This window comes from Argentina anserina, chromosome 4 (genome assembly GCF_933775445.1).
Source record: "Argentina anserina chromosome 4, drPotAnse1.1, whole genome shotgun sequence".
Taxonomy (NCBI): domain Eukaryota; kingdom Viridiplantae; phylum Streptophyta; class Magnoliopsida; order Rosales; family Rosaceae; genus Argentina; species Argentina anserina.
In genome coordinates, this window is record NC_065875.1 from 4,271,859 (window position 1) to 4,296,392 (window position 24,534).

Sequence of the window (24,534 nt, forward strand, 5' to 3'; positions counted from 1 at the left end):
ATCTCAAACCCCTCATTATTTGTTAACACTAACAGTTTAGAGTTCCCTTCAATTCCCCGGACTGAACGATCCATGCTTATTCTATACTAACAATGATGTTTTACAGGATTTATTATAGACGTTTTAATTAACGCTCTATCACATACTGCCATGTTGGGAAAGTTTTCAGCATTTTTAGCTGAGTCTGATCATGTTAAGGTTGCAGATGTTCTAGGTATTCTTAATGCCTTTTCTACAGCTTTAGACATTTCTGGCACGCAAGATTGTTGGATAATTGATTCAGGAGCCACAAATCACATGACTAATCATGTTCTTAACCTTACTAATTTTGAAGAATTATATGCAAGTGTTTTTGTAGCTAATAGGAAAGAAGCTACTGTATGTGGGAAAGATAAAGTTAAAATTTTATCTTATGATGCTGATGCATTATATGTTCCTTCTTTTCCTTTTAAATTCCTCTCAGTTGGTCAAATCACCACCTTGCTAGTTTTCTTATATTCACACCTGAGAATGTGTTCTTTCAGGACATAGCCACCAAGAGGATGGTTGGTGAGGGGTTTTTCAAAAATAGACTCTATTATCTTTCAGTAGAATCCACTGCTTCAAAGGCTTTTCACACCAGTTCAAAATCAACACAAGACCTGCATTTTTGGCATATAAGACTAGATCATCATATGGAGAAGATTTTGTCTATCTTGTTTCCCTCAATTTGTAACAATGACACATTGTCTTGTGATGTTTGTCATTTCTCTAAGTTTACTAGACTTTCATTCCCTTTATCTATCTCTAGGGCCAATTATCCATTTAAAATCATTCACTCAGACATTTGGGGACCTATTGTGAAATCTTTTGATGGTTTCAAATACTTTGTAACTTTTGTGGATGATTTTACAAGGATAACGTGGATTTATGTTTTGAAACGCAAGAGTGAATTGTTTGAAATGTTCAAAGACTTTCACAGTATTGTTTCCAATCAGTATTACAGTAAAATTGTCACCTTGAGGTCAGATAATGGAAGTGAGTATATGTTCAACAAAATGAAACAATTCTTAAGTTCTCAAGGCATTCTGCATCAAACTAGTTTTGTTGATACTCCTCAACAAAATGTAGCTGAAAGGAAAAATCGTGATATTCTTGAGAAAACTAGAGCTATTATGTTTTAGATGAATATTCCAAAAGAATTTTGGTCACAAGCAATTCTTACTGCTACCTATATGATCAACATATTGCTTAGTCGAGTTCTGGAGTTCAAATCACCTTTGGAGAAGCTGAAGGGAAGGAAGATTGACATTTCTCATTTGAGAACATTTGGATGTGTATGTTTTGTTCACATTAAAGCTATTCACAGAGACAAACTTGATCCAAGAGCTGCTAAATGTGTGTTCTTGGGTTATTCTGCTACTCATAAAGGTTACAGATGCTTCAATCCAGCTACAAGGAAGGTTATTGTGTCAAGGGATGTGAAGTTTGAAGAATTCACTCCCTTCTATACAAGTAAAATTTTGTGTGAGAGTGAGAGAGTAATTTATGGTGATTTAAATCCTCTTCTAAATTTCTTGACAAATGAGAATGTCAATGATGATAGTGTTGCAGATGTGACAGATATAGCTCAGCCTCAATCTGATCATAATTATGTTGTTAACAATGATGATCAATCTGGTGAATAAGGTAATGTTGATCCTCAAAATGTTGCAGATGAACCTGAGGTGAACAATGGTGGAGTTGATCATGCTGAGAATTATCCAGTTATTCTTACAAGAAATCCTAGTCGGCCTAGGAATAAGCCTGCAAAATTCAAAGACTATGTGATGATGTCGTCCAAGCACTCCATTGACAACTCTTTCACTCACAAAAGGTTTTCACCCTCTCATATTTCTTTCTTGAGTTGCCTTGACTGTATTGATGATCCTGATACCTATGAAGAAGCAAGTAAGCACAAAGATTGGCAAGATGCTATAACAGATGAACTGCAAGCTCTGCATAATCATACCTGGGACATTGTCAACCTTCCTTAAGGAAAAAGGGTTGTGGGATGCAGGTGGATTTTCAAAACTAAGTTTCACTCTGTTGGGAGAATAGAGAGGAAGAAAAGTCGACTTGTTGCTTGAGGATTCTCACTCAGACCTATGGTGTTGACTACAAGGAGACTTTTCCTCATGTAGCCAAAATGAACATTGTAAGAGTGTTACTGTCAATTGCAGTGAATCATTCATTGCAACTTCATCAGATGGATGTCAAAAATGTTTTTTACAAGGTGATTTGGAAGAAGAAGTCTATATGCGCCTGCCTCCTGGTCATACACAAGCTAATAACTCTGATTTGGTCTGCAAGCTAAAAAATCCATTTATGGCTTAAAACAATCTCTTAGGGCTTGGTATGCCAAGCTCAGCTCAGTGTTAGAAGCCACTGGATTTCGCAGTAGCAATGCGCACTCTTCATTATTTTGAGAAATGGCAAGTCTGAGAGACTAGTTGTTCTTATCTATGTTGATGATTTAATCATCACGGGTGATTACTCGGATGAAATTACTGCTTTGAAGTGTGCTTTGCATAAAATGTTTGCAATCAAGGATCTAGGGAGGCTGAAATATTTCTTAGGTATAGAAATGACCTCTTCTCAGAAAGGTCTTTTCTTAAACCAAAAAAAGTATATTGTTGACTTGTTGAAGGATGATGAGATGTTGGATTGCAAGCCAGCAAATTCTCCTCTTTCAAGTAAGTTCAAACTTGATGATGATGTTAGTATTGTTCTTGATAATATCAGTTATTATCAAAGGTTAGTGGGAAAATTAATTTATCTCACTATTACCAGATCTGATATTTCTTATAGTGTTAACATTGTTAGCCAATTCATGCATGCTCCGACTGTTGCTCATTTAAACACAGTGAATTGTATTATGAGATATCTGAAAGGATCTATTGATATAGGCATTCTTTTTCACAAACATGGAAACACGGGTGTAGTTGGTTATGTTAATGCTGATTGGGCTAGAAATGTTCTTGATAGAAAAAGTATTATAGGTTATTGTGTGTTTGTTGGTGGAAACATGGTTTCTTGGAAAAGCAAAAAACAAACTGTTGTAGCTTGTTCAAGTGTTAAAGCTGAGTATAGAGTCATGGCTTCAGCCTTCTGTGAGTTGGTATGGATCAAAAGCCCTCTCCATGATCTTAGTTTTTCCTCCGATCAGCCTATGATCCTCTATTGTGACAATCAAGCTAGTGAAAGGACAAAACACATTTAAGTTGATTGCCACTATGTGCGCACTCAATTTCAAACTAAAGTTATTGAAACAAGGTACATTCGAAGTCATGATCAACTTGCTGATATCTTCATCAAGTCACTGTCCTCTGAACATTTTTTATTTCTTTTATCCAAGTTTGGCTCCATCAATCTCATGGACCAGCTTGAGGGAGGCTATTGAAATGAAAGGAAAAAACACTTGATTGCCACTATGTGCACACTCAAGTTCAAACTTTATTGAAACAAGACTAGCTCCATCACTTTCTCCTTTCGGTGGTTTGTCTGCAAATGGAAAGCTGAGCTACCCCTGGCTCCATCACTTTCTGGTCCTTCTGCTCCACAGTTGCGCTTGTGTTGCCTCCGCCTATTCTTTTCTCTATATAAATACTTGTATCATCTCACCATTTCTGCATCAAGAAATCAAGAGAAAATATCAAAACCTCCATGTTCTTCTTGTTCATTATTTCTTCATGCATCCTGGTTAGCCAAACATAAAATTGTCTATGTTAACTTGTTGGATACCTTGTTTTCTGTATGCAAGTTTGTTTCTAAAGACTGATCTATCTGGTTCTGGGGTAGTGCCTCTCCAAAGAAAGTATGAACCTTAATTTAAAGAATAATTACCTCCCTGTCCAGTACTTCAGTGGCTTAGTTTTTGTACTTGAAATGCTTCAAAGTAATATGAACTTGCCTCTAGCAATTGCTCAAAAATGTTAACAGAACTGTCAAATTGTCAAGAAAAAAATAAGTATCAACAGAACTGTCATAGCAGCAGATAGCCAGTTCTGTAAAAGGAGGTAAAGATTTACTTCTTTGGTCACCAAAGTTTACCAACTCCAGGGTAAACATCCCTTCTCTAGTATACTGTCAGCTACTATTTTATGAACTTAGATGTAATTGTCAGTCATCTCAATAAAAATCAATTATTCCATGACATACAATTTCCCCAAAGCAGAAAGAGAGCCTTTTAGAAGACACATAATAGTGTCCTTTATCATTTATAGGCAGTCCTTTTGTGCAGAAAGTCCTACCTGCATACAAAGCAAGCACAACAGTCTAAGATCTTTGGAAAGGTAGACTCACTCAGTGCAAATTCTTTCATTCAGAATACCAACTAGGGAATGGGGAAAGTGAAAGGTCCAGAAACCATTATTTCTTGCACACATGCAAGGAATCAAATTTCCAACTCATTCTGGGACCAGCTGAGGCAAATTTAGGGGTCAAACCATGAATGATGTTTCAGTCCTAAAGGTATCTGGATACTGTCCTCTCCTAGTTCTCTCACTAGATACTGTGCTTCCTAGACAAAGCAGAACTAGTGATTTGAATGTTCTCACTGATTATTTCCTGTCCTGATGAACATAGTGCTTTTGTGTATAGGGTTAAGACACTAAGTCTAAGCCTCTCCTTATCCCCAAGGAAAGTTGAAGCTTAGTCTTCTCTGAATTCAAGCGTATTTGTTATTTAGTAATCTAATGTCTTGGAAGCAAACAGCATTTGTTTTTGTGCAATTGTTTGAATTACTCCAAATGCCAAAACTAGGGACTGTTGGGTTTTATTATCTTGCTCTGCATACAAACTTTTCTTCTTTACATCAATAACACGGAACTTTGAAATTGATCAAAGAAACTAATAGTTAATAACATTACAACCTTCTGCTTAGCTGTGTATCATATAATACCTTCTCACTTGAAACCCATTTTGGCACTAGAGGAAGAAGATGAGTAAAGAAAAGTGGATGCAGAAAAGCTTGTGTTATTGCTTTTAGCGTACAAGCTTTTCGTCACTGCTGCCGATGATGATGATGTTGCTAAAACTCCACAAGTGTTCTTATTTTCCCGAGCAGCATCATTCGCCGGAGACCCTTTGAGAAGCACATCTACCTTGGCATACTCCTCCCTTTCATGCCTGATTTCCTTGAGCATTGCAGCCACATCTTTCATTGTTGGCCTTTCATCTGGGGATGAGTTTACACATAACAAGGCTATGCCTAATGCCTGCATCATTTCCTCTATCTCAGATTCTGGTCTTGATAGTAGGCTTGGGTCGAGGACCTCGACATTTCCTCTTTTCTGTCTCACCCAATCCACTACATGTAGTCCATCTGGTATTGTTGGATCTATTGGTTGCTTCCCTGTTAAAACTTCCAACACAACTACACCATAGCTATAAACATCACTCTTCTCTGTAATCTTCATCATATATCCATATTCTGAAGAAAAAAAATTAAAAAATAAACTGAAGTTAAGCTCATGCAGATAATTTTTGTTTTATAAATGAAATGGCATTAAAATGAAGTTATGCATATTAAAAGAAATGTGAAATCAACTGTATGTGATTAGTGTACTAACCAGGAGCAATGTAGCCATATGAACCAGCAATTGTGTTGGATGATCGAGTGAAATTTCCCTCATCGACAAGTTTTGCAAGACCAAAATCAGCAATATAAGCCTCAAACTCAAGGCCAATGAGGATGTTGTTGGCTTTGATATCTCTGTGAACAATTGGAGGAACACAATCATGGTGCAAGTAGGCAATGCCTTGAGCTGCACCCAACAAAACGCGGTACCTAAGTTCCCACTCAAAGGCATGTCCTGTCCTCTCATGAAGAATACTGCCCAAGCTTCCATTAGGCATATAATCATACATCAGCAATCTTGTGTTCCGATTCCAGCAACAACCCAAGAACCTAACAATATTCTTGTGACGGATTGAGCCAAGTGTTTTGACCTCTGCTGAAAATGAATCACGAACTCCACATTTTTCATCATTGCAATATCCATTGTCTGCAGCAATTGTAGTTGGCCAGAGCTTCTTCACTGCAATGACTTCACCATTGTCCATATCAGCTCGATAAACCACCCCCGAGCACCCTTTTCCAATCACATTGACATCAACTAGGCTCTTAAGCACTTGCTCAACCGAGAAATTTAGCTTCTGGAAAGGAGTGAATTGCCATGTCCATGAGCTCCCCAACTCGGAATCATCATCATCATTAATAGTCCTTCGCGCTCGAATCACTGCAATTATCCCCATAACAACCATTGCAACTGTCAAGGTGATTAGCAATGCAATTGCCAGCTTGAGCCTCCTTGACCGCCTTTCATCATTTTCCTTTCCTGACAGTCCTGACCTGCCAACATCACTCAAGAAACACGAGTCTCGGTTTGAAGAACAAAGGCCTTCATTTCCAGCTAAATCCATTGGAGACAGTTGTCTGAAAAGCTTGTTGTCTGGAAGATAGCCAACGAGGTTGTTGTGAGACACATTAAGAGACTCAAGAGTGTTAAGACCAGAGGATAGTGGACTCAAATCCCCCTCAAGTTGGTTATATGAAAGGTCTAGAACGAAAAGCTTGTTAAGTGCTGACATTTGAGGCGGGATTGATCCAGAGAGTCCATTGCAGCTCAAATTTAGAACAATTTCAAGGTTTTCAATTCTGCCAAGCTCCACAGGAATGTTGCCAGTGAGCTTGTTGCTGCTAAGATCAAGCACTTGCAGACTCGAACACATGCCAAGTGAGGCAGGTATTAATCCAGAGAATGAATTCCTACTCAGAATAAGCTTGTTCAATGTAACAAGCCGAGCCAAGCTTGCTGGTATCTGTCCCTCAAATTGATTAATGGAGACATCCAAGACTTGAAGTCCCGACAATGATGACAATGAATTTGGCAGGGGACCACCCAGAGTGTTGTTGCTGAGGTCTATCATTTGTAGCTCTGTGCAACTCCCAATCTCATCAGGAAGTGACCCAGAAAGCCGATTCCCAGAAAGATCAAGAAAATTTAAGTTCCTGAGATTTCCAATGCCTCTGGGTACCACACCAGTCAGCCTGTTACTTCCAAGCCTCAGCCTTACAAGAGAGCTGCAGTTACCGATTTCAGGAGGGATTGAGCCCGAAATATCATTAGAAATCAACAGGATTTTTGTAAGGTTTTGCAGCTGAAACAAGCCAGAAGGTATGCTGCCAGTGAGTGAATTGTGTGACAAATCTAGAGCTTGAAGATTACTCAAACTAGCCAAAGATGAAGGAATGCTTCCTTCAAGCTGGTTTTGCCAAGCAAAAAACACAACGAGCTTGGACAACTTCCCAATCTCTGGTGGAATCAAACCAGAGATCTGATTTGTATCAAGCTGCAACTGAATCAAATTTGTTGCATTGCAAAGACTGGAAGGTATTGAACCAGTGACATTGTTGTTACTAATCATAAACTCCTCAAGGTTTGACAGCTCTCCTAGAGACAGTGGAATAGTACCAGACAAAGAATTTAATGAAAAATCAATCATTCTCAAGCTACTACATTTCCCAATCTCCTCAGGGATAACCCCCACAAGACTATTCTGCCACAACATCAACTGCTCAAGCTTCTTAAGCCTACCGAGCTCCGGTGGAATCGAACCAGATAGACTATTTTCGTAGAGAAACAAGTTCACAAGCTCAGAACAGTTACCTATCTCAGCAGGAATCCCACCAGAGATCATTGTGGTGTATATAGACAGCGTCTGAAGCTTGCTAAGCTTACCCAATGAGGCCGGTAAAGAACCGGAAACTTGAGTATCAGCCAACCCCAAAACAGTCAAGTTGGTGCAGTCTCCAAGCTCATCTGGGATTCTCCCACCAATGTTTCTGTTCCCTCCTGCTCTCAGCACTTCAAGACTGGCCAATTTTCCGAGCTCCGGCGGGATGTTCCCCGAAAGCTGATTATCGAAAATTGCTAGATTCTTTATTCCAATGCAGCTGCTCAACGCAACTGGGATTTTCCCAGTCAGCTGGTTTGAGTTGAGAATTAAGTCTTGGAGATTTTGAAGCCTTCCGATGGATGAAGGTATGGGACCCACGAGTGAGTTTGAGCTTAAGTCAATGACTTGTAGCTCAGTGCAGTCACCGATGTTGGAGGGAATTTTTCCGGTGAGATTAGCGCCAGAGATGACAAGTTTTTTAAGGGAGGGAAAGGAGGAAAGATTAGATGGGACTGGAAGCTCAAGAGAGATGGATTGGATAGTGATCTCTGTGACAAAACCACTCGGAGAACATGTTATGGAGGACCAGTTACATGGATTAAAGTCGAGAATGTTCCAGTTCGAAAAGGAAGATGAAGAAGACAAAGAAGCAGAGGAGTGTAGCCAAGAGAAGAGAAGAGAGGCTTCATGGTTTGAGGCAGCAGCAAAGGCAGAGGATGAAATGAGAAATAGATAGATAATAGAGATTACTGAAGAACAAGAAGAAGAGAAGGATTGCCTCGAGCTGGGTATCGATGAAACCGACGACATTTGCCTCAATTTCCAAACCTTTCTTCTCGGGTTTGCATCATTTAGGAATTGCAGCCCTGCTCTCTCTCTCTCTCTCTCTCTCTCTCTCTCTCTCTCTCTCTCTCTCTCTCTCTCTCTCTCTCTGTTTTAGCTTTCTTGCTTTGAACTCAAACTGAAGGGAGGAGAAGGACAGTTAGGTTTTTTTCTATGCTATACTACCTCCAAAGCAAAAGCACAGAACACAGTGAGAGCCAAACCTAAACGATATAAACAAATCTAAGAAAATGAAGCCATTGCCTTGAGATCGACAAAACTGCACCACCACCACCACCTCTCACTCTAAATGGCAGAGGCCCATCAATTTATATACAAATATTTCTGCATCCCTATCTGTATGCATGGATAGAGAGAGAAAGAGAGGGAGGAGTTTAGAATAGTGTAGTTTTTTACTCCATTAGAGTAAAAAGCTTGATCGAGGGCAGTTGGCTTAGCTAGCTAGCTCCCAACTCCGACTCCGAATGTGTTGTTTTCCTCTCAATCTCTGCAACAAAAATTGATATCAAATTGGCGCAAGCAGACAGTGTTGCTTACCTCTCATTTCACACTTGGTGATCGGAAAGCTTTCTGGGCTGACTGTTTACGTTGCGTATTTCCAATTTCCAATGGACCTCAGTGCACAGTTATGGCGTGGAATTTTCTCATTACCATATCTGCAAGTTGGATCCACAACTAACGGTAAAACGAAAAAATCATGGATGTACATTAGCCATTTGTGGCTTGATAATTTATTAATTGAATTGTAGTTAAAATCAAGAACAATAAAATCTTAATTGGGTGAAAGAAAATGTTAAACAAGTGTATCAATTACTCTTGAGTGATGCTCTTTGCAGTCCAATGAATATGGAAGACTAGGTGAAATGCATTATTCAAATGTATTTTCATTTCTTGATATTTCCTTTTTGAGGCCGATTGATGAGTCTATGAAGCGGGATTTTTTATAACAATTCAAATTTGATCAACTGATCGAAATATAAAGTCAAATCAATTCAATATCTATAATTTTATAGAGCAGGGACCATGGAGTTGGCACTAGCCCTTGAGTCAAAGATGTGACAAACAATTATAGAATTAAATACATGAGAAATAAATAAATCAATCAATAGAAATCGACTTCTAACTAGGACAATTATGTTATGCATGAGTCATTACATACTATCATCTTATTCGTTTAGTGTTATCTCCAGTTCCTCCCTTGTTCTTAATGTAAAGATTTTTTTTTTCACAATTTAGGTGACCTTGTTAAAATTGCATCGGCTTCATACAATGACTCAGTCTTGTGGCAGCCTTCATGGGGTGTGCAACTAAATTTGTAACAACTTCAATTTTAATGGATCGATACCCAAATCCATTAAATAAAAAAATTCTTAGTCAGTACACGTAAGTTATGATACATTAGCATTACATAAAATTAATTATTTACATAAACTAATTACGTGATTGACTACAATATGCATATTTTTTCACTGTCTTATCCGTAAAAAAAAACTCAGAGCTAGGTGAATCGATAGCATAGTCTGAAAACCAAACAGGATCAGTCTGCAACCGGTTAATGAGCACCTGAAATTGCGACTTCTGAAGACTGACCAATTCTTGTAATAACCCTAAATTCCAAAACAATATTTGGTATAATTTAAATTCTATTAAGTCGTGAAGTTTGATTTAAACCGAATGTGATTGTTTGCGATGTTTTGAAACGGAAACGTTTTCGGAACGTTTATTAAGAAAAACGTTACGTTTCCGAACGAAATTATCGACTTTTATTCCGTCGCTCGGTTGCGAAAACTTTCTTCACGAAAGTTGTAGAGCTCGTCGATACGAGTTCGTGGATATGTGACGCGTTCGAATCGGACGTTGTGTGTAAAAGTTATTATTGACGGAAGATAGTTTCCGATTTTAAGGGGGTGGTATAAAAGGACATTTTGTGAAGTAGGGTTTCTATTTTCAGAAACCCTCTTCTCTCTCCCCTCTCTCTTCCGCCGCCTCTCTCTCTCTTTTCTCTCTTTTCTCTCTTTTCTCTCTCTTTTCTCTCATTCTCTCTTCACTCTCTCGGTTCTCTCTTTCTCCCTCTCCCTCTCTCGGCTTTCTCCCTCTCCCTCTCCCTCTCCTCACCGAGCAGCTGCACCTCACCACCGTCCCTAGGAATCGCTAGACCCCTACCACCACCTCGAGCACGCCGAGCCTCCTCCTGCCGCCAAGGAGCCACAACGAAGAGGAAGCTCCTTTCAAGCGTTCCCGACGGTTTTGGACTCCGATCTAGGTAAGGAGGCTTTTAATTCATGGTTGTGATGTTGTGTGATGTTTTTTGGATGAAATGGGAGGTTGTTGGTGGAGATCGGAGGGAGAGGTGGAAGGAGGGTTACCGCCGCCTAGAGGCGGCGCGTGGAGGAGCGTGGGAGGAGTAGGAGGCGGCCTAGGACCGGAGAGAGGAAGAGGGGAGAAAGGAGGAGGGTTTTGGAGTGGTGGTGACATCACACGCGCCGGTTTTGGGCTCGGCGCATGGGCCCCACGCGCGGCCGGCCAGAGGTGGCGCGTGTGCCACACGCGCCGCCGTGTGAGGCGGTGTGAGCAATTTCGACGGAAGGGTATTTTGGTAATTTACTGTGTACGGTAAATGTAAATGTAAATTTTATTTACGTATGGTAAATGTAATTAAATGTTACCTACGGTAAATGTAATTTATAAATTACTTTCAGTAACTGTAAAAAGTAATTTGTAAAAAGGGTAAATTAGTAAATTTTATTTACTGAGATTGTATTTACCTTTAAACAGTACGTATATGTATATAAATACGTATATAGTATGTATACGTATAGAAATACGTATGTAATAATTATACGTACAGAAATACGTATATAGTACTTATACGTACAGAAAATACGTATATAGTACTTATACGTACAGAAATACGTATTAATTAAGTATTGTACAGTAACAGTGAATAGTGAATAGTGAACAGTAACTTCGTAAAAACCGAAAATTACTGAACAGTAACCTATTATTACTGTTTCGGCATTTAAAAGTTTACGAAACGATCCTAAATTCCTTTCTTATCTTTTCAAGGTGATCTATAAAGCGAGGAAAGGAAATTATCTTCGGAAATTGTGGGATTCACGCTCAAGTCAATAAGGTGAGTAAAATCTCACTGAATTACGAATCTACCCTCGTGGTGATTCAACATTTTTGCAAGTGTGTTTATCGAATGAATTACAACATGTATATAATTTAGTGGACTATATATATACAGTATAATGGTAATAAGTACATATATATATAGTTCATTAAATTACGTACTGTTATTAATTCATTAAAAATAGTCATTTCTATGACGGAAGTTTGTGAATTGAGCATGTGTGGTGAAATATGACATGTATAAGATATAGTGGACTATATATATATTGTATAAATGGTAAATAAGTACGAATATATATAGTTTGCTATATAATATACTGTTATGATTTTATTGTGATTCTATTGAGTATGTGATTTGAATTGTACAATATGATGTGAGATTATTGTACGTGATTTTTAACATTGAGATTGTTAAAATATGAGTTGTCTTCGGACCTGATTTTTGGTACAATATGATGTAAGATTATTGTACGTGTTTGGCAAGTCGAAACCTAGCCTTTGGCCGGGCGAAAGTTACGATACAGTTAGAGCTCTAGTCTGTCTGCCTTAGTACTGCATGTAAGGTAACAGGTGGTTATCTGCTCATGGGTACTCAGTTTATTTTGGATGTTGGGTAGCGGGTGGCTATCCAATATCAACGGTGTATTACGAGAGGGGTAACAGATGTGTACCAGCGTTCTTGGTACCCGGATTATAAATGCATTGGGTAACCAGAAGGGTTACTTAATTTCCTCATGAGCGTTTTATTTCATATTTCTTTGGGTCAACCAGATGGGCTGACTATTGACTCATGAGGGCATTTATATTTGTTGTTTTGTGATCTTTCGTATATATTGATATGCGAACTGTATTGTGATTTTACTCATACGAGCTATAAGCTTACCGGGTTTGTGTTTACAATCCCGGTGCACCAATTCGATGGTGTAGGGGATAATTCTGCAGGTGCTGATTAGTGGGGGTTGAGTGACGACTACAGAGGTTCGAAGTCATTCTTATCCTACTTGTGGTGAGGTTTTAGCGTGGGTTTGTGTGTGAGAAGTTGTGTAATTTCATTTGTGAGATTTGTGAGTGATTTGTGAGGATTATTACATTTCCATTTTATGTATGGATTATAAATTTGGGTTGTAATAATTGGTTGACTGAGTTGTATTGAGAACTCAGAATTGATCCGCTGTTATACTTTAATGATTTCGATTTATTTGAGATTATTTGGTGTTTAACGACTTTAGAATTTTGAGTTTTTAAGCTCGAAATTTTAGGGTTGTTACAGTTGGTATCAGAGCCAGGTTGCGTATTTGGCGATTATCAATACCATCCGGGAGCGATGATCCGACTGCAGGCGGGCTCCCATCACATGCTCCTCGGTATAGATATGTCGTCGGGTACGCGAGAGTGTTTTAGGAGCCATACCTAATGGTTTGGTCCTCCGAGAAGTATCGTGATGATACTTCGATGATTCATCTTATCCTGAAATTTCATGTTAATACCTATTGAATCTGTTTTAGTTGAATTTGAGATTTCACAAGTATTGACTAAGTGTTTCGTTGTTTGAAGGTGATGAACGCTGATAAGGGCCGAGGACGGGCGAGAGGCCGAGGTCGAGGTAGGACCACAGGCCGAGTCCGCAACGTGGAGAACCTTTATGAGGAGGCTTCTCCACAGGTAGAGCAGGTAGGCCGAGGTCGAGGTAGGGCCACAGGTCGAGTCCGCAACGTGGAGAACCTCTATGAGGAGGCTGCTCCGCAGGAGGAGCAGGATGAGCCAGCTCCTGCGGTTAGAGATGACGGTCGAGTGTTGAAGCTGATCAAGGATATTAGTGCACTGTCAGCTCTGACCTTTCATGGGGGACTAGATCATATAGTAGCTGACCATTGGATCGAGGGTATGGAGACTTATTTTGAGATGATAGAGTGCACAGAGATTGAGAAGAGAAAGATAGCTACATTCTTTCTCAAGGGTGATGCTCTATATTGGTGGAAGAGCATGAGACAGACTGTGGATGTGTCTACATTCACATGGGGAGGTTTCACCACCATATTCCGAGAGAAGTATTTTCCAGCCTCAGTACAGGAGGACTTACAGTTGGAGTTTCTGGCATTGGTACAGGGAGACATGACCATTAGAGAGTATGATGCTCGATTCTCACAGCTGTATCGGTATGTCAGGCCTATGGGTACGACTGCTTTAGCTCAGAAGTATCTACGTGGGCTGAAACAAGAGTACAAGACCATGATATCAGTCTTTTGCCTGACTTCACGGGAGCAGATATTTGAGAGTGCTATGAGTTTGGAGCAAGCAGAGAAGACTCAAGCAGGTGATGTGGGGAACAGAGATGCAAAGGGGAAAGGCAAGGCAGTCTATACAGGCAGCGAGCACTCAGGGCCGAAGGATAGGTCATGGAAGAGGCCAAGACCCCACTATCAGGCCCCGACAAGGGCGCCACCCCTAGCTATCAGAGCAGCACCAGTCAGACCATTAGCAGCAGTGAGGTGTTATAGCTGCAATGAGATGGGACATTACGCCTCAGCATGTCCGAAACCGAAGAGAGCAGGCTGCCACCAGTGCGGGCAAGTGGGACACATAGCTCGAGATTGTACCCGACCACTTCCGGGTAGACAGGAACGGCCGCAGAGACAGCTACCAGCGGGCCAAGCTAGAGTGTTCGCAGTGGGTCAGCGAGACACAGGGGTGGAAGGTACATTATCACTTTTTGACTACCTTACTAGAGTGTTGTTTGATACAGGAGCATCGCATTCATTCATTGCTAGTTCAGTAGTGGAGATGCTAGGATTGATTCCTACACCTCTCGGGGACGCCTTATGTGTCACTTCACCCCTTGGTGTGTCACTTGAATTAGAGACAATCTGCAAAGCTTGTCCTATATTGATTGGAAGTAGAGAGTTCTCTGCTTCGTTGATTGTGATTCCGGACCACACTTATGATGTGATCTTGGGAATTGATTGGTTGAGACCACAGCATGCTGTGATTGATTGTTTTGACATGGTAGTGTCCTCTCATAGACCCGGAGAGCCAGTGTTTCGTTATCGTTGCCTCAAGTCTGATAATGCCATGAGATCAGGAGTTTTGGCACATGTGGAGTCAGTGGATCAGAAAGTATCTATCGCAGACATTGTGGTAGTATCTGAGTTTGATGAAGTGTTTCAAGAGATACCGGGGCTACCTCCTCGAAGAGTGGTAGATTTCTGCATTGATGAGTACCCGGTACAGCACCTGTGTCAAAGGCGCCATATAGAATGGGGCAGAATGAACTTAAGGAGCTGAAGGTGCAGATCGATGAGCTATTAGACCAAGGGTTCATCAGACCTAGTGTTTCACCTTGGGGAGCACCTGTTTTGTTCGTAAAGAAGAAAGATGGTTCTCTGCGGTTGTGTGTGGACTACAGAGAGCTGAACAAGGTGACCATCAAGAATAGGTATCCCTTACCTAGGATTGATGACTTGTTCGATCAGCTCAAAGGTGCTACGGTGTTCTCTAAGATTGATTTGAGATCCGGTTATCATCAACTCAGAGTGAAGGAAGAAGATATATCGAAGACAGCCTTCAGGACCCGGTATGGACATTATGAGTTTGTCGTCATGCCATTTGGTCTAACGAATGCACCAGCTGTCTTTATGAGTTTGTTGAACCAAGTATTTAGCCCGTACTTGGATGAGTTTGTTGTGGTGTTTGTGGATGACATTCTGATATACTCCAAGACACAAGAAGAACATGTGGTGCATCTGAGAACAGTGTTGCAGACCTTGAAGGAGGCGAGACTGTATGCCAAGCTAGAGAAGTGTGAGTTCTGGAAAGAAGAGGTCAAATTCCTTGGTCATGTTGTCTCAAAAGATGGAGTACTAGTGGACCCGGCAAAGGTAGAGGCAGTGAAGAATTGGAGTCGTCCAAAGAACCCTACAGAGATACGTAGTTTCCTCGGTTTGGCAGGTTACTACAGGAGGTTTATCGAGGGGTTTTCTAGTATCGCATCTTCATTGACCAAGTTGACCAAGAAAGATACTCCGTTCGTGTGGACGGATGCATGTGAGGAAGCGTTCAGCAAACTAAAGACTAGACTGACCACAGCTCCAGTATTGACGATTCCCTCTAGTGGTGGTGGCTATGTCATTTACAGTGATGCTTCGCTCCAAGGTTTGGGTTGTGTGTTGATGCAGCATGGAGGAGTTGTTGCATATGGCTCGAGACAGTTGAAGATTCATGAGAAGAATTATCCGACACACGACCTAGAGCTTGCGGCAGTTGTATTTGCCCTGAAGATTTGGAGACATTACTTGTATGGTGAGAAATTTCAACTCTTTTCAGATCATAAGAGTTTGAAGTACTTGTTCTCACAGAAGGAGCTGAATATGAGGCAGAGGAGATGGATGGAACTCCTCAAGGACTATGACTTCACATTAGAGTACCACCCGGGGAAGGCAAATGTGGTGGCTGATACCTTGAGCAGAAAACCGAGAGGCGTGGTAGCTTCACTTATGGTCCAGGAATGGTTCATGCTAGAAGCTGCATCAGAGTTTGATTTGGTACCATCGGGAGGAGAACCAAGGGTCTTTCTTGGTAGTGTCACAGTGCAACCCACATTGATCACGAGGATCATACAGGGTCAGGCGCAGGATAGACACTCACGAGCTAAGTTGGCGGATCTTGTAGTTGATACGCTTGATGAGTGTCCTTCTGAGTGGAGAGTTGGACCCGATGGAGGGTTGAGGTTTGGGGCAAGATTGTGTGTCCCAGATTGTGATGATCTTCGGGAAGAGGTTCTTCGTACGGCACATCGTTCACGCTATACCGTCCATCCAGGGAACACCAAGATGTACAAGGACCTATGCAGACAATTCTGGTGGAACGGTATGAAGAAAGATGTAGCAGAGTTTGTATCGAAGTGCCTTACATGTCAGCAAGTGAAAGCAGAACATCAACGACCAGCTGGCATGTTGAAACCACTGACTATTCCTCTTTGGAAGTGGGAGCAGATATCTATGGATTTTGTGACCGGGTTGCCTAGATCGAAGAAGGGTCACGATGCCATATGGGTGATTGTCGATCGATTGACGAAGTCGGCTCATTTTCTCCCAGTGTCGATGAAGTACTCCGTGGACGTGCTTGGGAAACTATATGTGGATGAGGTAGTGAGACTTCATGGTGCTCCAGTTTCTATTGTTTCCGATAGAGATGCACGTTTCACTTCGAAGTTCTGGGGTGGTTTGCAGAAGGCGATGGGCACTACCTTGGATATGAGTACAGCTTTTCACCCTCAGACGGATGGACAGACAGAGAGGGTGAATCAGGTGATGGAAGACATGTTGAGAGCATGTGTGTTGGATTTCAAGGGTAGCTGGGAAGATCATTTGAGATTGATTAAGTTTGCCTACAACAACAGCTACCATTCTAGCATTGGCATGGCACCGTATGAGGCACTTTATGGTAGGCCATGTCGATCTCCGATCTGTTGGGCCGAAGTTGGTGATGAGGCACTAATGGGTCCAGAGGTGGTTCAGGAAACCACGGAGAAGATCTCGATCATTCGAGATAGAATCCGGACCGCTCAGAGTAGACAGAAGAGTTATGCAGACTTGAAGAGGAGACATGTGGAGTTCGAGATCGGTGATCATGTGTTCTTGAAAGTTTCGCCTATGAGGGGTGTAGTGAGATTTGGCAAGAAGGGAAAGTTGGCTTCGAGGTACGTTGGACCTTTTGAGATACTTGAGAAGGTGGGCGAACTAGCTTATCGACTAGCCTTGCCTACTAGCATGTCGGGGGTTCACAACGTCTTCCACATTTCCATGTTGAGGAAGTATGTACCAGACGAGTCACATGTGATTGATCATAGCACCATTGAGGTGAAGGATAATGCTACATTTGTTGTCGAGCCGGTTCGTATTTTGGATAGGTCCACAAAGAGGCTTCGGAGGAAAGACATGGAGCTAGTCAAGGTATTGTGGAGTCACCATGACGAGGGTGATGCATCTTGGGAGCTAGAGTCAGACATGATGACCAGATATCCACAATTGTTTGTTGAGTGAGCTTGAATTTCGGGACGAAATTCATTTAAGGGGGGTAGATTGTAATAACCCTAAATTCCAAAACAATATTTGGTATAATTTAAATTCTATTAAGTCGTGAAGTTTGATTTAAACCGAATGTGATTGTTTGCGATGTTTTGAAACGAAAAAAAAACGGAAACGTTTTCGGAACGTTTATTAAGAAAAACGTTACGTTTCCGAACGGAATTATCGAATTTTATTCCGTCGCTCGGTTGCGAACACTTTCTTCACGAAAGTTGTAGAGCTCGTCGATACGAGTTCGTGGATATGTGACGCGTTCAAATCGGACGTTGTGTGTAAAAGTTATTATTGACGGAAGATAGTTTCCGATTTTAAGGGAGGGTATAAAAGGACATTTTGTGAAGTAGGGTTTCTATTTTCAGAAACCCTCTTCTCTCTCCCCTCTCTCTTCCGCCGCCCCTCTCTCTCTTTTCTCTCTCTTTTCTCTCATTCTCTCTTCACTCTCTCGGTTCTCTCTTTCTCCCTCTCTCGGCTTTCTCCCTCTCCCTCTCCTCACCGAGCAGCTGCACCTCACCACCGTCCCTGGGAATCGCGAGACCCCTACCACCACCTCGAGCACGCCGAGCCTCCTCCTGCCGCCAAGGAGCCACAACGAAGAGGAAGCTCCTTTCAAGCGTTCCCGACGGTTTTGGACTCCGATCTAGGTAAGGAGGCTTTTAATTCATGGTTGTGATGTTGTGTGATGTTTTTTGGATGAAATGGGAGGTTGTTGGTGGAGATCGGAGGGAGAGGTGGAAGGAGGGTTACCGCCGCCTAGAGGCGGCGCGTGGAGGAGCGTGGGAGGAGTAGGAGGCGGCCTAGGACCGGAGAGAGGAAGAGGGGAGAAAGGAGGAGGGTTTTGGAGTGGTGGTGACATCACACGCGCCGGTTTTGGGCTCGGCGCGTGGGCCCCACGCGCGGCCGGCCGGAGGTGGCGCGTGTGCCACACGCGCCGCCGTGTGAGGCGGTGTGAGCAATTTCGACGGAAGGGTATTTTGGTAATTTACTGTGTACGGTAAATGTAAATGTAAATTTTATTTACGTATGGTAAATGTAATTAAATGTTACCTACGATAAATGTAATTTATAAATTACTTTTAGTAAATGTAAAAAGTAATTTGTAAAAAGGGTACATTAGTAAATTTTATTTACTGAGATTGTATTTACCTTTAAACAGTACGTATATGTATATAAATACGTATATAGTATGTATACGTATAGAAATACGTATGTAATAATTATACGTACAGAAATACGTATATAGTACTTATACGTACATAAAATACGTATATAGTACTTATACGTCCAGAAATACGTATTAATTGAATATTGTACAGTAACAGTGAATAGTGAACAATGAACAGTAACTTCGTAAAAACCGAAAATTGCTGAACAGTAACCGATTATTACTGTTTCGGCATTTAAAAGTTTACGAAACGATCCTAAATTCCTTTCTTATCTTTTCAAGGTGATCTATAAAGCGAGGAAAGGAAATTATCTTCGAAAATTGTGGGATTCACGCTCAAGTCAATAAGGTGAGTAAAATCTCACTGAATTACGAATCTACCCTCGTGGTGATTCAACATTTTTGCAAGTGTGTTTATCGAATGAATTACAACATGTATATAATTTAGTGGACTATATATATACAGTATAATGGTAATAAGTACATATATATATAGTTCATTAAATTACGTACTGTTATTAATTCATTAAAAATAGTCATTTCTATGACGGAAGTTTGTGAATTGAGCATGTGTGGTGAAATATGACATGTATAAGATATAGTGGACTATATATATATTGTATAAATGGTAAATAAGTACGAATATATATAGTTTGCTATATAATATACTGTTATGATTTTATTGTGATTCTATTGAGCATGTGATTTGAATTGTACAATATGATGTGAGATTATTGTACGTGATTTTTAACATTGAGATTGTTAAAATATGAGTTGTCTTCGGACCTGATTTTTGGTACAATATGATGTAAGATTATTGTACGTGTTTGGCAAGTCGAAACCTAGCCTTTGGCCGGGCGAAAGTTACGATACAGTTAGAGCTCTAGTCTGTCTGCCTTAGTACTGCATGTGAGGTAACGGGTGGTTATCTGCTCATGGGTACTCAGTTTATTTTGGATGTTGGGTAGCGGGTGGCTATCCAATATCAACGGTGTATTACGAGAGGGGTAACAGATGTGTACCAGCGTTCTTGGTACCCGGATTATAAATGCATTGGGTAACCAGAAGGGTTACTTAATTTCCTCATGAGCGTTTTATTTCATATTTCTTTGGGTCAACCAGATGGGCTGACTATTGACTCATGAGGGCATTTATATTTGTTGTTTTGTGATCTTTCGTATATATTGATATGCGAACTATATTGTGATTTTACTCATACGAGCTATAAGCTTACCGGGTTTGTGTTTACAATCCCGGTGCACCAATTCGATGGTGTAGGGGATAATTCTGCAGGTGCTGATTAGTGGGGGTTGAGTGACGACTACAGAGGCTCGAAGTCGTTCTTATCCTACTTGTGGTGAGGTTTTAGCGTGGGTTTGTGTGTGAGAAGTTGTGTAATTTCATTTGTGAGATTTGTGAGTGATTTGTGAGGATTATTACATTTCCATTTTATGTATGGATTATAAATTTGGGTTGTAATAATTGGTTGACTGAGTTGTATTGATAACTCAGAATTGATCCGCTGTTACACTTTAATGATTTCGATTTATTTGAGATTATTTGGTGTTTAACGAATTTAGAATTTTGAGTTTTTAAGCTCGAAATTTTAGGGTTGTTACAATTCTGGACATGTATATACATGTGATTATGTGAAATGTAAGATCAGAGCTAGTGTGAAGAAGATAATGTTAGATTGCTAATACAGCAAGCTTGTGCTAACACTAAGCCATGTCCTATAAGCGTGGCTTAAGAATATTGTTATAATAATCCAGATTCTAAACACTATGCAGGAATTACACCTTAGCATGTAAGCAACAAAAGAAAATTACAGCACAGTATATGACATTATGCACGCTCTGATAAAGTTGGCATGGTATGGTTCGCATTTTGTATTTTAATATTATGATGTATCTGACAACGTAAGAGGGTATCCTTTGGAAAAAGAGATTAGGGTTAGAGATGAACTACTGTTAGATCCAATGACAATTTGGGGCAGATAAATCGATCTGTATTTATACGTATATTTCACACAATAGTCTCTGAATTTTACTTGTGATTTGTAAATGCTCTGAAGAGTTGTATAAGTCTTTGTGAAAAATCACTATTTTAGTATGAAAACCACAGTATCTATAATATATACAAAGTTACAAACAATTTGTCGACTTGTAGGGCTGCTAAGGGCTGCTAATGCGAGTCATCAACAACTCGATCACTCAATTTACTGGCGATCCACATTAGCTTAGATTGATTAGTCAAATTGGATGTCAAGTGGAATATTGCATGATTTTCCACTTGGAAAATGTAGGCAATAACTTTAACTTAGTTAATAGTTTTCTTTCTTCTTGATATAAACTCGATCCCATTCATACAATTACCTGAGTCCTGAGGTTGCTATAATGTTGCGGATATATTGGTCTTTATCTTGCCTTCGTTTAGTAACTAGTCGATCAAGTTTTATGAATGTTCCTGTTCTGTTGAGCCTTACGTTTCAGCCGTTGAAAGGTAAAAACTCCATTAATTAGGAGCTTCTCCCTTTTCTGGTGGAACCGGATAAGCAACTAGAATAAGAAGGTGGCCGATTTGACAAGGTGGTTATTCTCGACCAATATATGTGGTAGCTAGATATATATAGGCACAGCCGATCATTGTTGATACAATGATGCACCCTCTTGCATTAGGTATTTTGTTATAATCAAACGTACAATGATTTTAAGATTATATTTTGTTATAAAGACACGTAATTGGCTCAGCGTACCACATGATTGATGCGTTACCATAAGAATTTCTTAAAAGAGCTAGTTATTTTTACAGATCAAACAGTTAATTCTACAGTTGTCCTATAAAATATATGTCATTAATGATCTTACATTTCTGGACAAGTGAATTTGTTGTTGATAAAACTAACGTTTTGCGTGCGTGTGTGACAGACATAATAAGCTGGTATGCTGACAGCCTTTATCCAAGAATACTAAAATTAGAAAAAAATATTTGGTTAAAAACTGAAAATAGGTTATAACATAAGATCAAAGCTCTATGGTGAACAAATAGGAAAAAAACAACTTTTTTAATCTATATATAATTCATGCATACGAACAAGGCTAGGTGATTTACATATATAACACGGAAGACGAATGGTGCTTCTGTAAGTTCTGTTACCTAAAACAAAGAAAGAAGAACAGTGCTTCAGTTCTAGCTTCTTTCAAACAATGGCTATCACCGAGGAAAACCTCTATGTGCTTTGTATTATACTCGGCTCCTTCTCCTTTATTCTTCAGCGCCATTCGTGCAATGCGCACTCACTTGCATCGTGCCATTTTGATTCAATATATCAATTTGGGGATTCATTTTCCGACACAGGAAACTTGGCTATCTTGGCTCCAAAAGTACCCTGCAATCGACCTCCCTATGGGATTAGTTTGCCCAATAAAGCACCCGGGCGATGCTCTGATGGGTTGTTGATAATAGACTACATAGGTATTATGATTACCATATTGTAGATTTTAAGAATTCAAAATTGAACACATTACAAATTACTTGGTTCCATGCATATATGCAAGTACGCACGCAAGTAATATTATCATTTTTTATCTCGATCTATTATTTTGTTATATGTATGGATGCATACAATTAAGTACATTAAGTACTCCAATTTCATCTACTATTTATCTTTAACAATTCATCAGGGTCGACTAAGCTGCTAAGCAAATTGAATTTATTTTCTTATGCAGCACAAGCAGCGGGTCTTTCTTTTATAGAACCATTTCAGAACAATAATGCTACTCACAGTAGTGGAGTAAATTTTGCAGTAGCCGGTGCTCCTGCTTCTTCATTGTATGAAGTTCAAGATCAAAGCATGCATGTACCGGCTCTCAGTGACCAACTGGATCTCTTCGCACGATATTACAATGCAACATCTTGTAGTCAAGGTTGAGTATTGATCTGCTCAATCTGTTGCATAATCTACTTGAATCATTCTTACATATTGTTTGAGTTATAAATTTTATGTTTCTGGTGTACATGCAGATCGTTATCGACTTAAAATGTCTCTCTTCATTGTGGGACAAATTGGACTAAATGATTATAACAATGCCATAATACATGGAAATAAAACTTTTGAGGAGGTAAAGAATATGGTTGTCAATGTAGTCCAAGCCATAAAGGACGCTATTGAAGTAAGTAATAATGTAATATTGTACCCCTTACAAATGTTGCTTTGCAGAAAATCTTCATGTTTGAGCTCTTCGAATATATATATACATAATTCAACCTTCAAAGTAAATGTTTTTATTGCAGAGGGTGATTGGTTATGGTGCTGTAAAGATCCTTGTACCAGGACAATGGCCAATTGGTTGTTTGCCGGTGTACCTCATACGCTTCTCCTCTAATGACACTGCTGCTTATGATCAATTTTACTGCCTAACGGAGTGGAATAGTATTTCAGAATCTCACAATTACCATCTTATAAACGCCATTGAAGAACTGAAGAAAGAGCACCCTAATGTTACTATAGTATATGCTGATTACTATGGCACTTTCGAATGGTTACTCACACAGCGACAAGAGTTGGGTGAGTCACCGAATCCAATACTAACATTTTGTTTAGGAAGAAAACTATAGTACTATTATATTGGAGATTCTCTAACAAGCATATGTATGACAGGGTTTGATGTGGTAGACAAGTTATGTTGTGGTGTTAAAGGTGAAGCGGATACTGATGAAGCGAAAGCGTGCGGCATTTCTCCTGATGTGCATCTGTGTGCTAATCCGGAGAAACTAATTAGTTGGGATGGCGTTCATATGACACAACAAGTCCACAAGTATATAGCACAGCAACTCATCCGAGACATCTTACCTAATCTTGATTGTGGCAAAAGTTGCAAATAGATATAAAATGTAAAAACAAAACGAAATATGTTGGAAAATGTTCTAATAACCTACACATATCACGTATGGTCTTTAAGGAGATACATTTGGGAGCCGAGATGATTGACTACCTATCTCAATTAGCCTTTAATACAGACCAGTGCTTAATCGTATCCTTTAGTACTAGAAAACGTACACAAGAAGAGAGAATATTATCACGTACAACGTTGTCAGATTAAAAGTATCGTTGACGCGTACTATTCAAAATCTTTTAACTTCCATGATCGATAGAGCTCATTTTCGTTAATCGGAGGCCCTGTGTGGCGGCACCACCACTCTCACACCTCAGGGCCAACCCTATTGATCGCTAATCACTATAGAGTAGTGTTCTAAAAAACGGTCGTCTAGGCGGCGGGTCACCGTTGCGTTTTTAGGCAATTCGGTTGTTCATGGCGGTCAGGTGATTAAACGGGATTAGATCGTTTGACTTTTAATTATTATTATTTTAATATCATTTTTTTTTTGGATTTGAGGGTTAGGCCATTTGTGATTGTAAAAAAATATTTACTTTTTGTTCTAAATTTCTAATATTAGGTATGAACTTTGGATGAGTTGAGACTATTTTGATTTATAAACATTAATATTGAGTACTTGTTTACCCATTATATATTTTTAATCATATAAATAATATTAAATACATGTATAAAAATAAATAAATATTTAATAATTTATAACCGTATAAGCACC

The 24,534-nt window shown here is 39.9% G+C and overlaps 2 protein-coding genes across 2 annotated transcripts; one reads left to right on the forward strand and one right to left on the reverse strand.

Moving 5' to 3' along the window:
• Window positions 1-4,764: 4,764 nt before the first annotated feature.
• LOC126790754 (LRR receptor-like serine/threonine-protein kinase RGI1) lies at window positions 4,765-8,792 on the reverse strand. Its single transcript, XM_050517096.1, has 2 exons — window positions 5,592-8,792; window positions 4,765-5,452 (listed from the first exon to the last, which is right to left on the reverse strand). The coding sequence occupies exons 1-2, from the start codon at window positions 8,509-8,511 to the stop codon at window positions 4,926-4,928; spliced, it is 3,447 nt and encodes a 1,148-aa protein (XP_050373053.1). The 5' UTR covers window positions 8,512-8,792; the 3' UTR covers window positions 4,765-4,925.
• Window positions 8,793-22,130: 13,338 nt separating this feature from the next.
• Window positions 22,131-23,808, forward strand: LOC126792044 (GDSL esterase/lipase At5g03980-like). The gene is made up of 5 exons (XM_050518548.1): window positions 22,131-22,398; window positions 22,653-22,850; window positions 22,948-23,096; window positions 23,218-23,491; window positions 23,585-23,808. The coding sequence occupies exons 1-5, from the start codon at window positions 22,131-22,133 to the stop codon at window positions 23,806-23,808; spliced, it is 1,113 nt and encodes a 370-aa protein (XP_050374505.1).
• The last annotated feature ends 726 nt before the right edge of the window (window positions 23,809-24,534 follow it).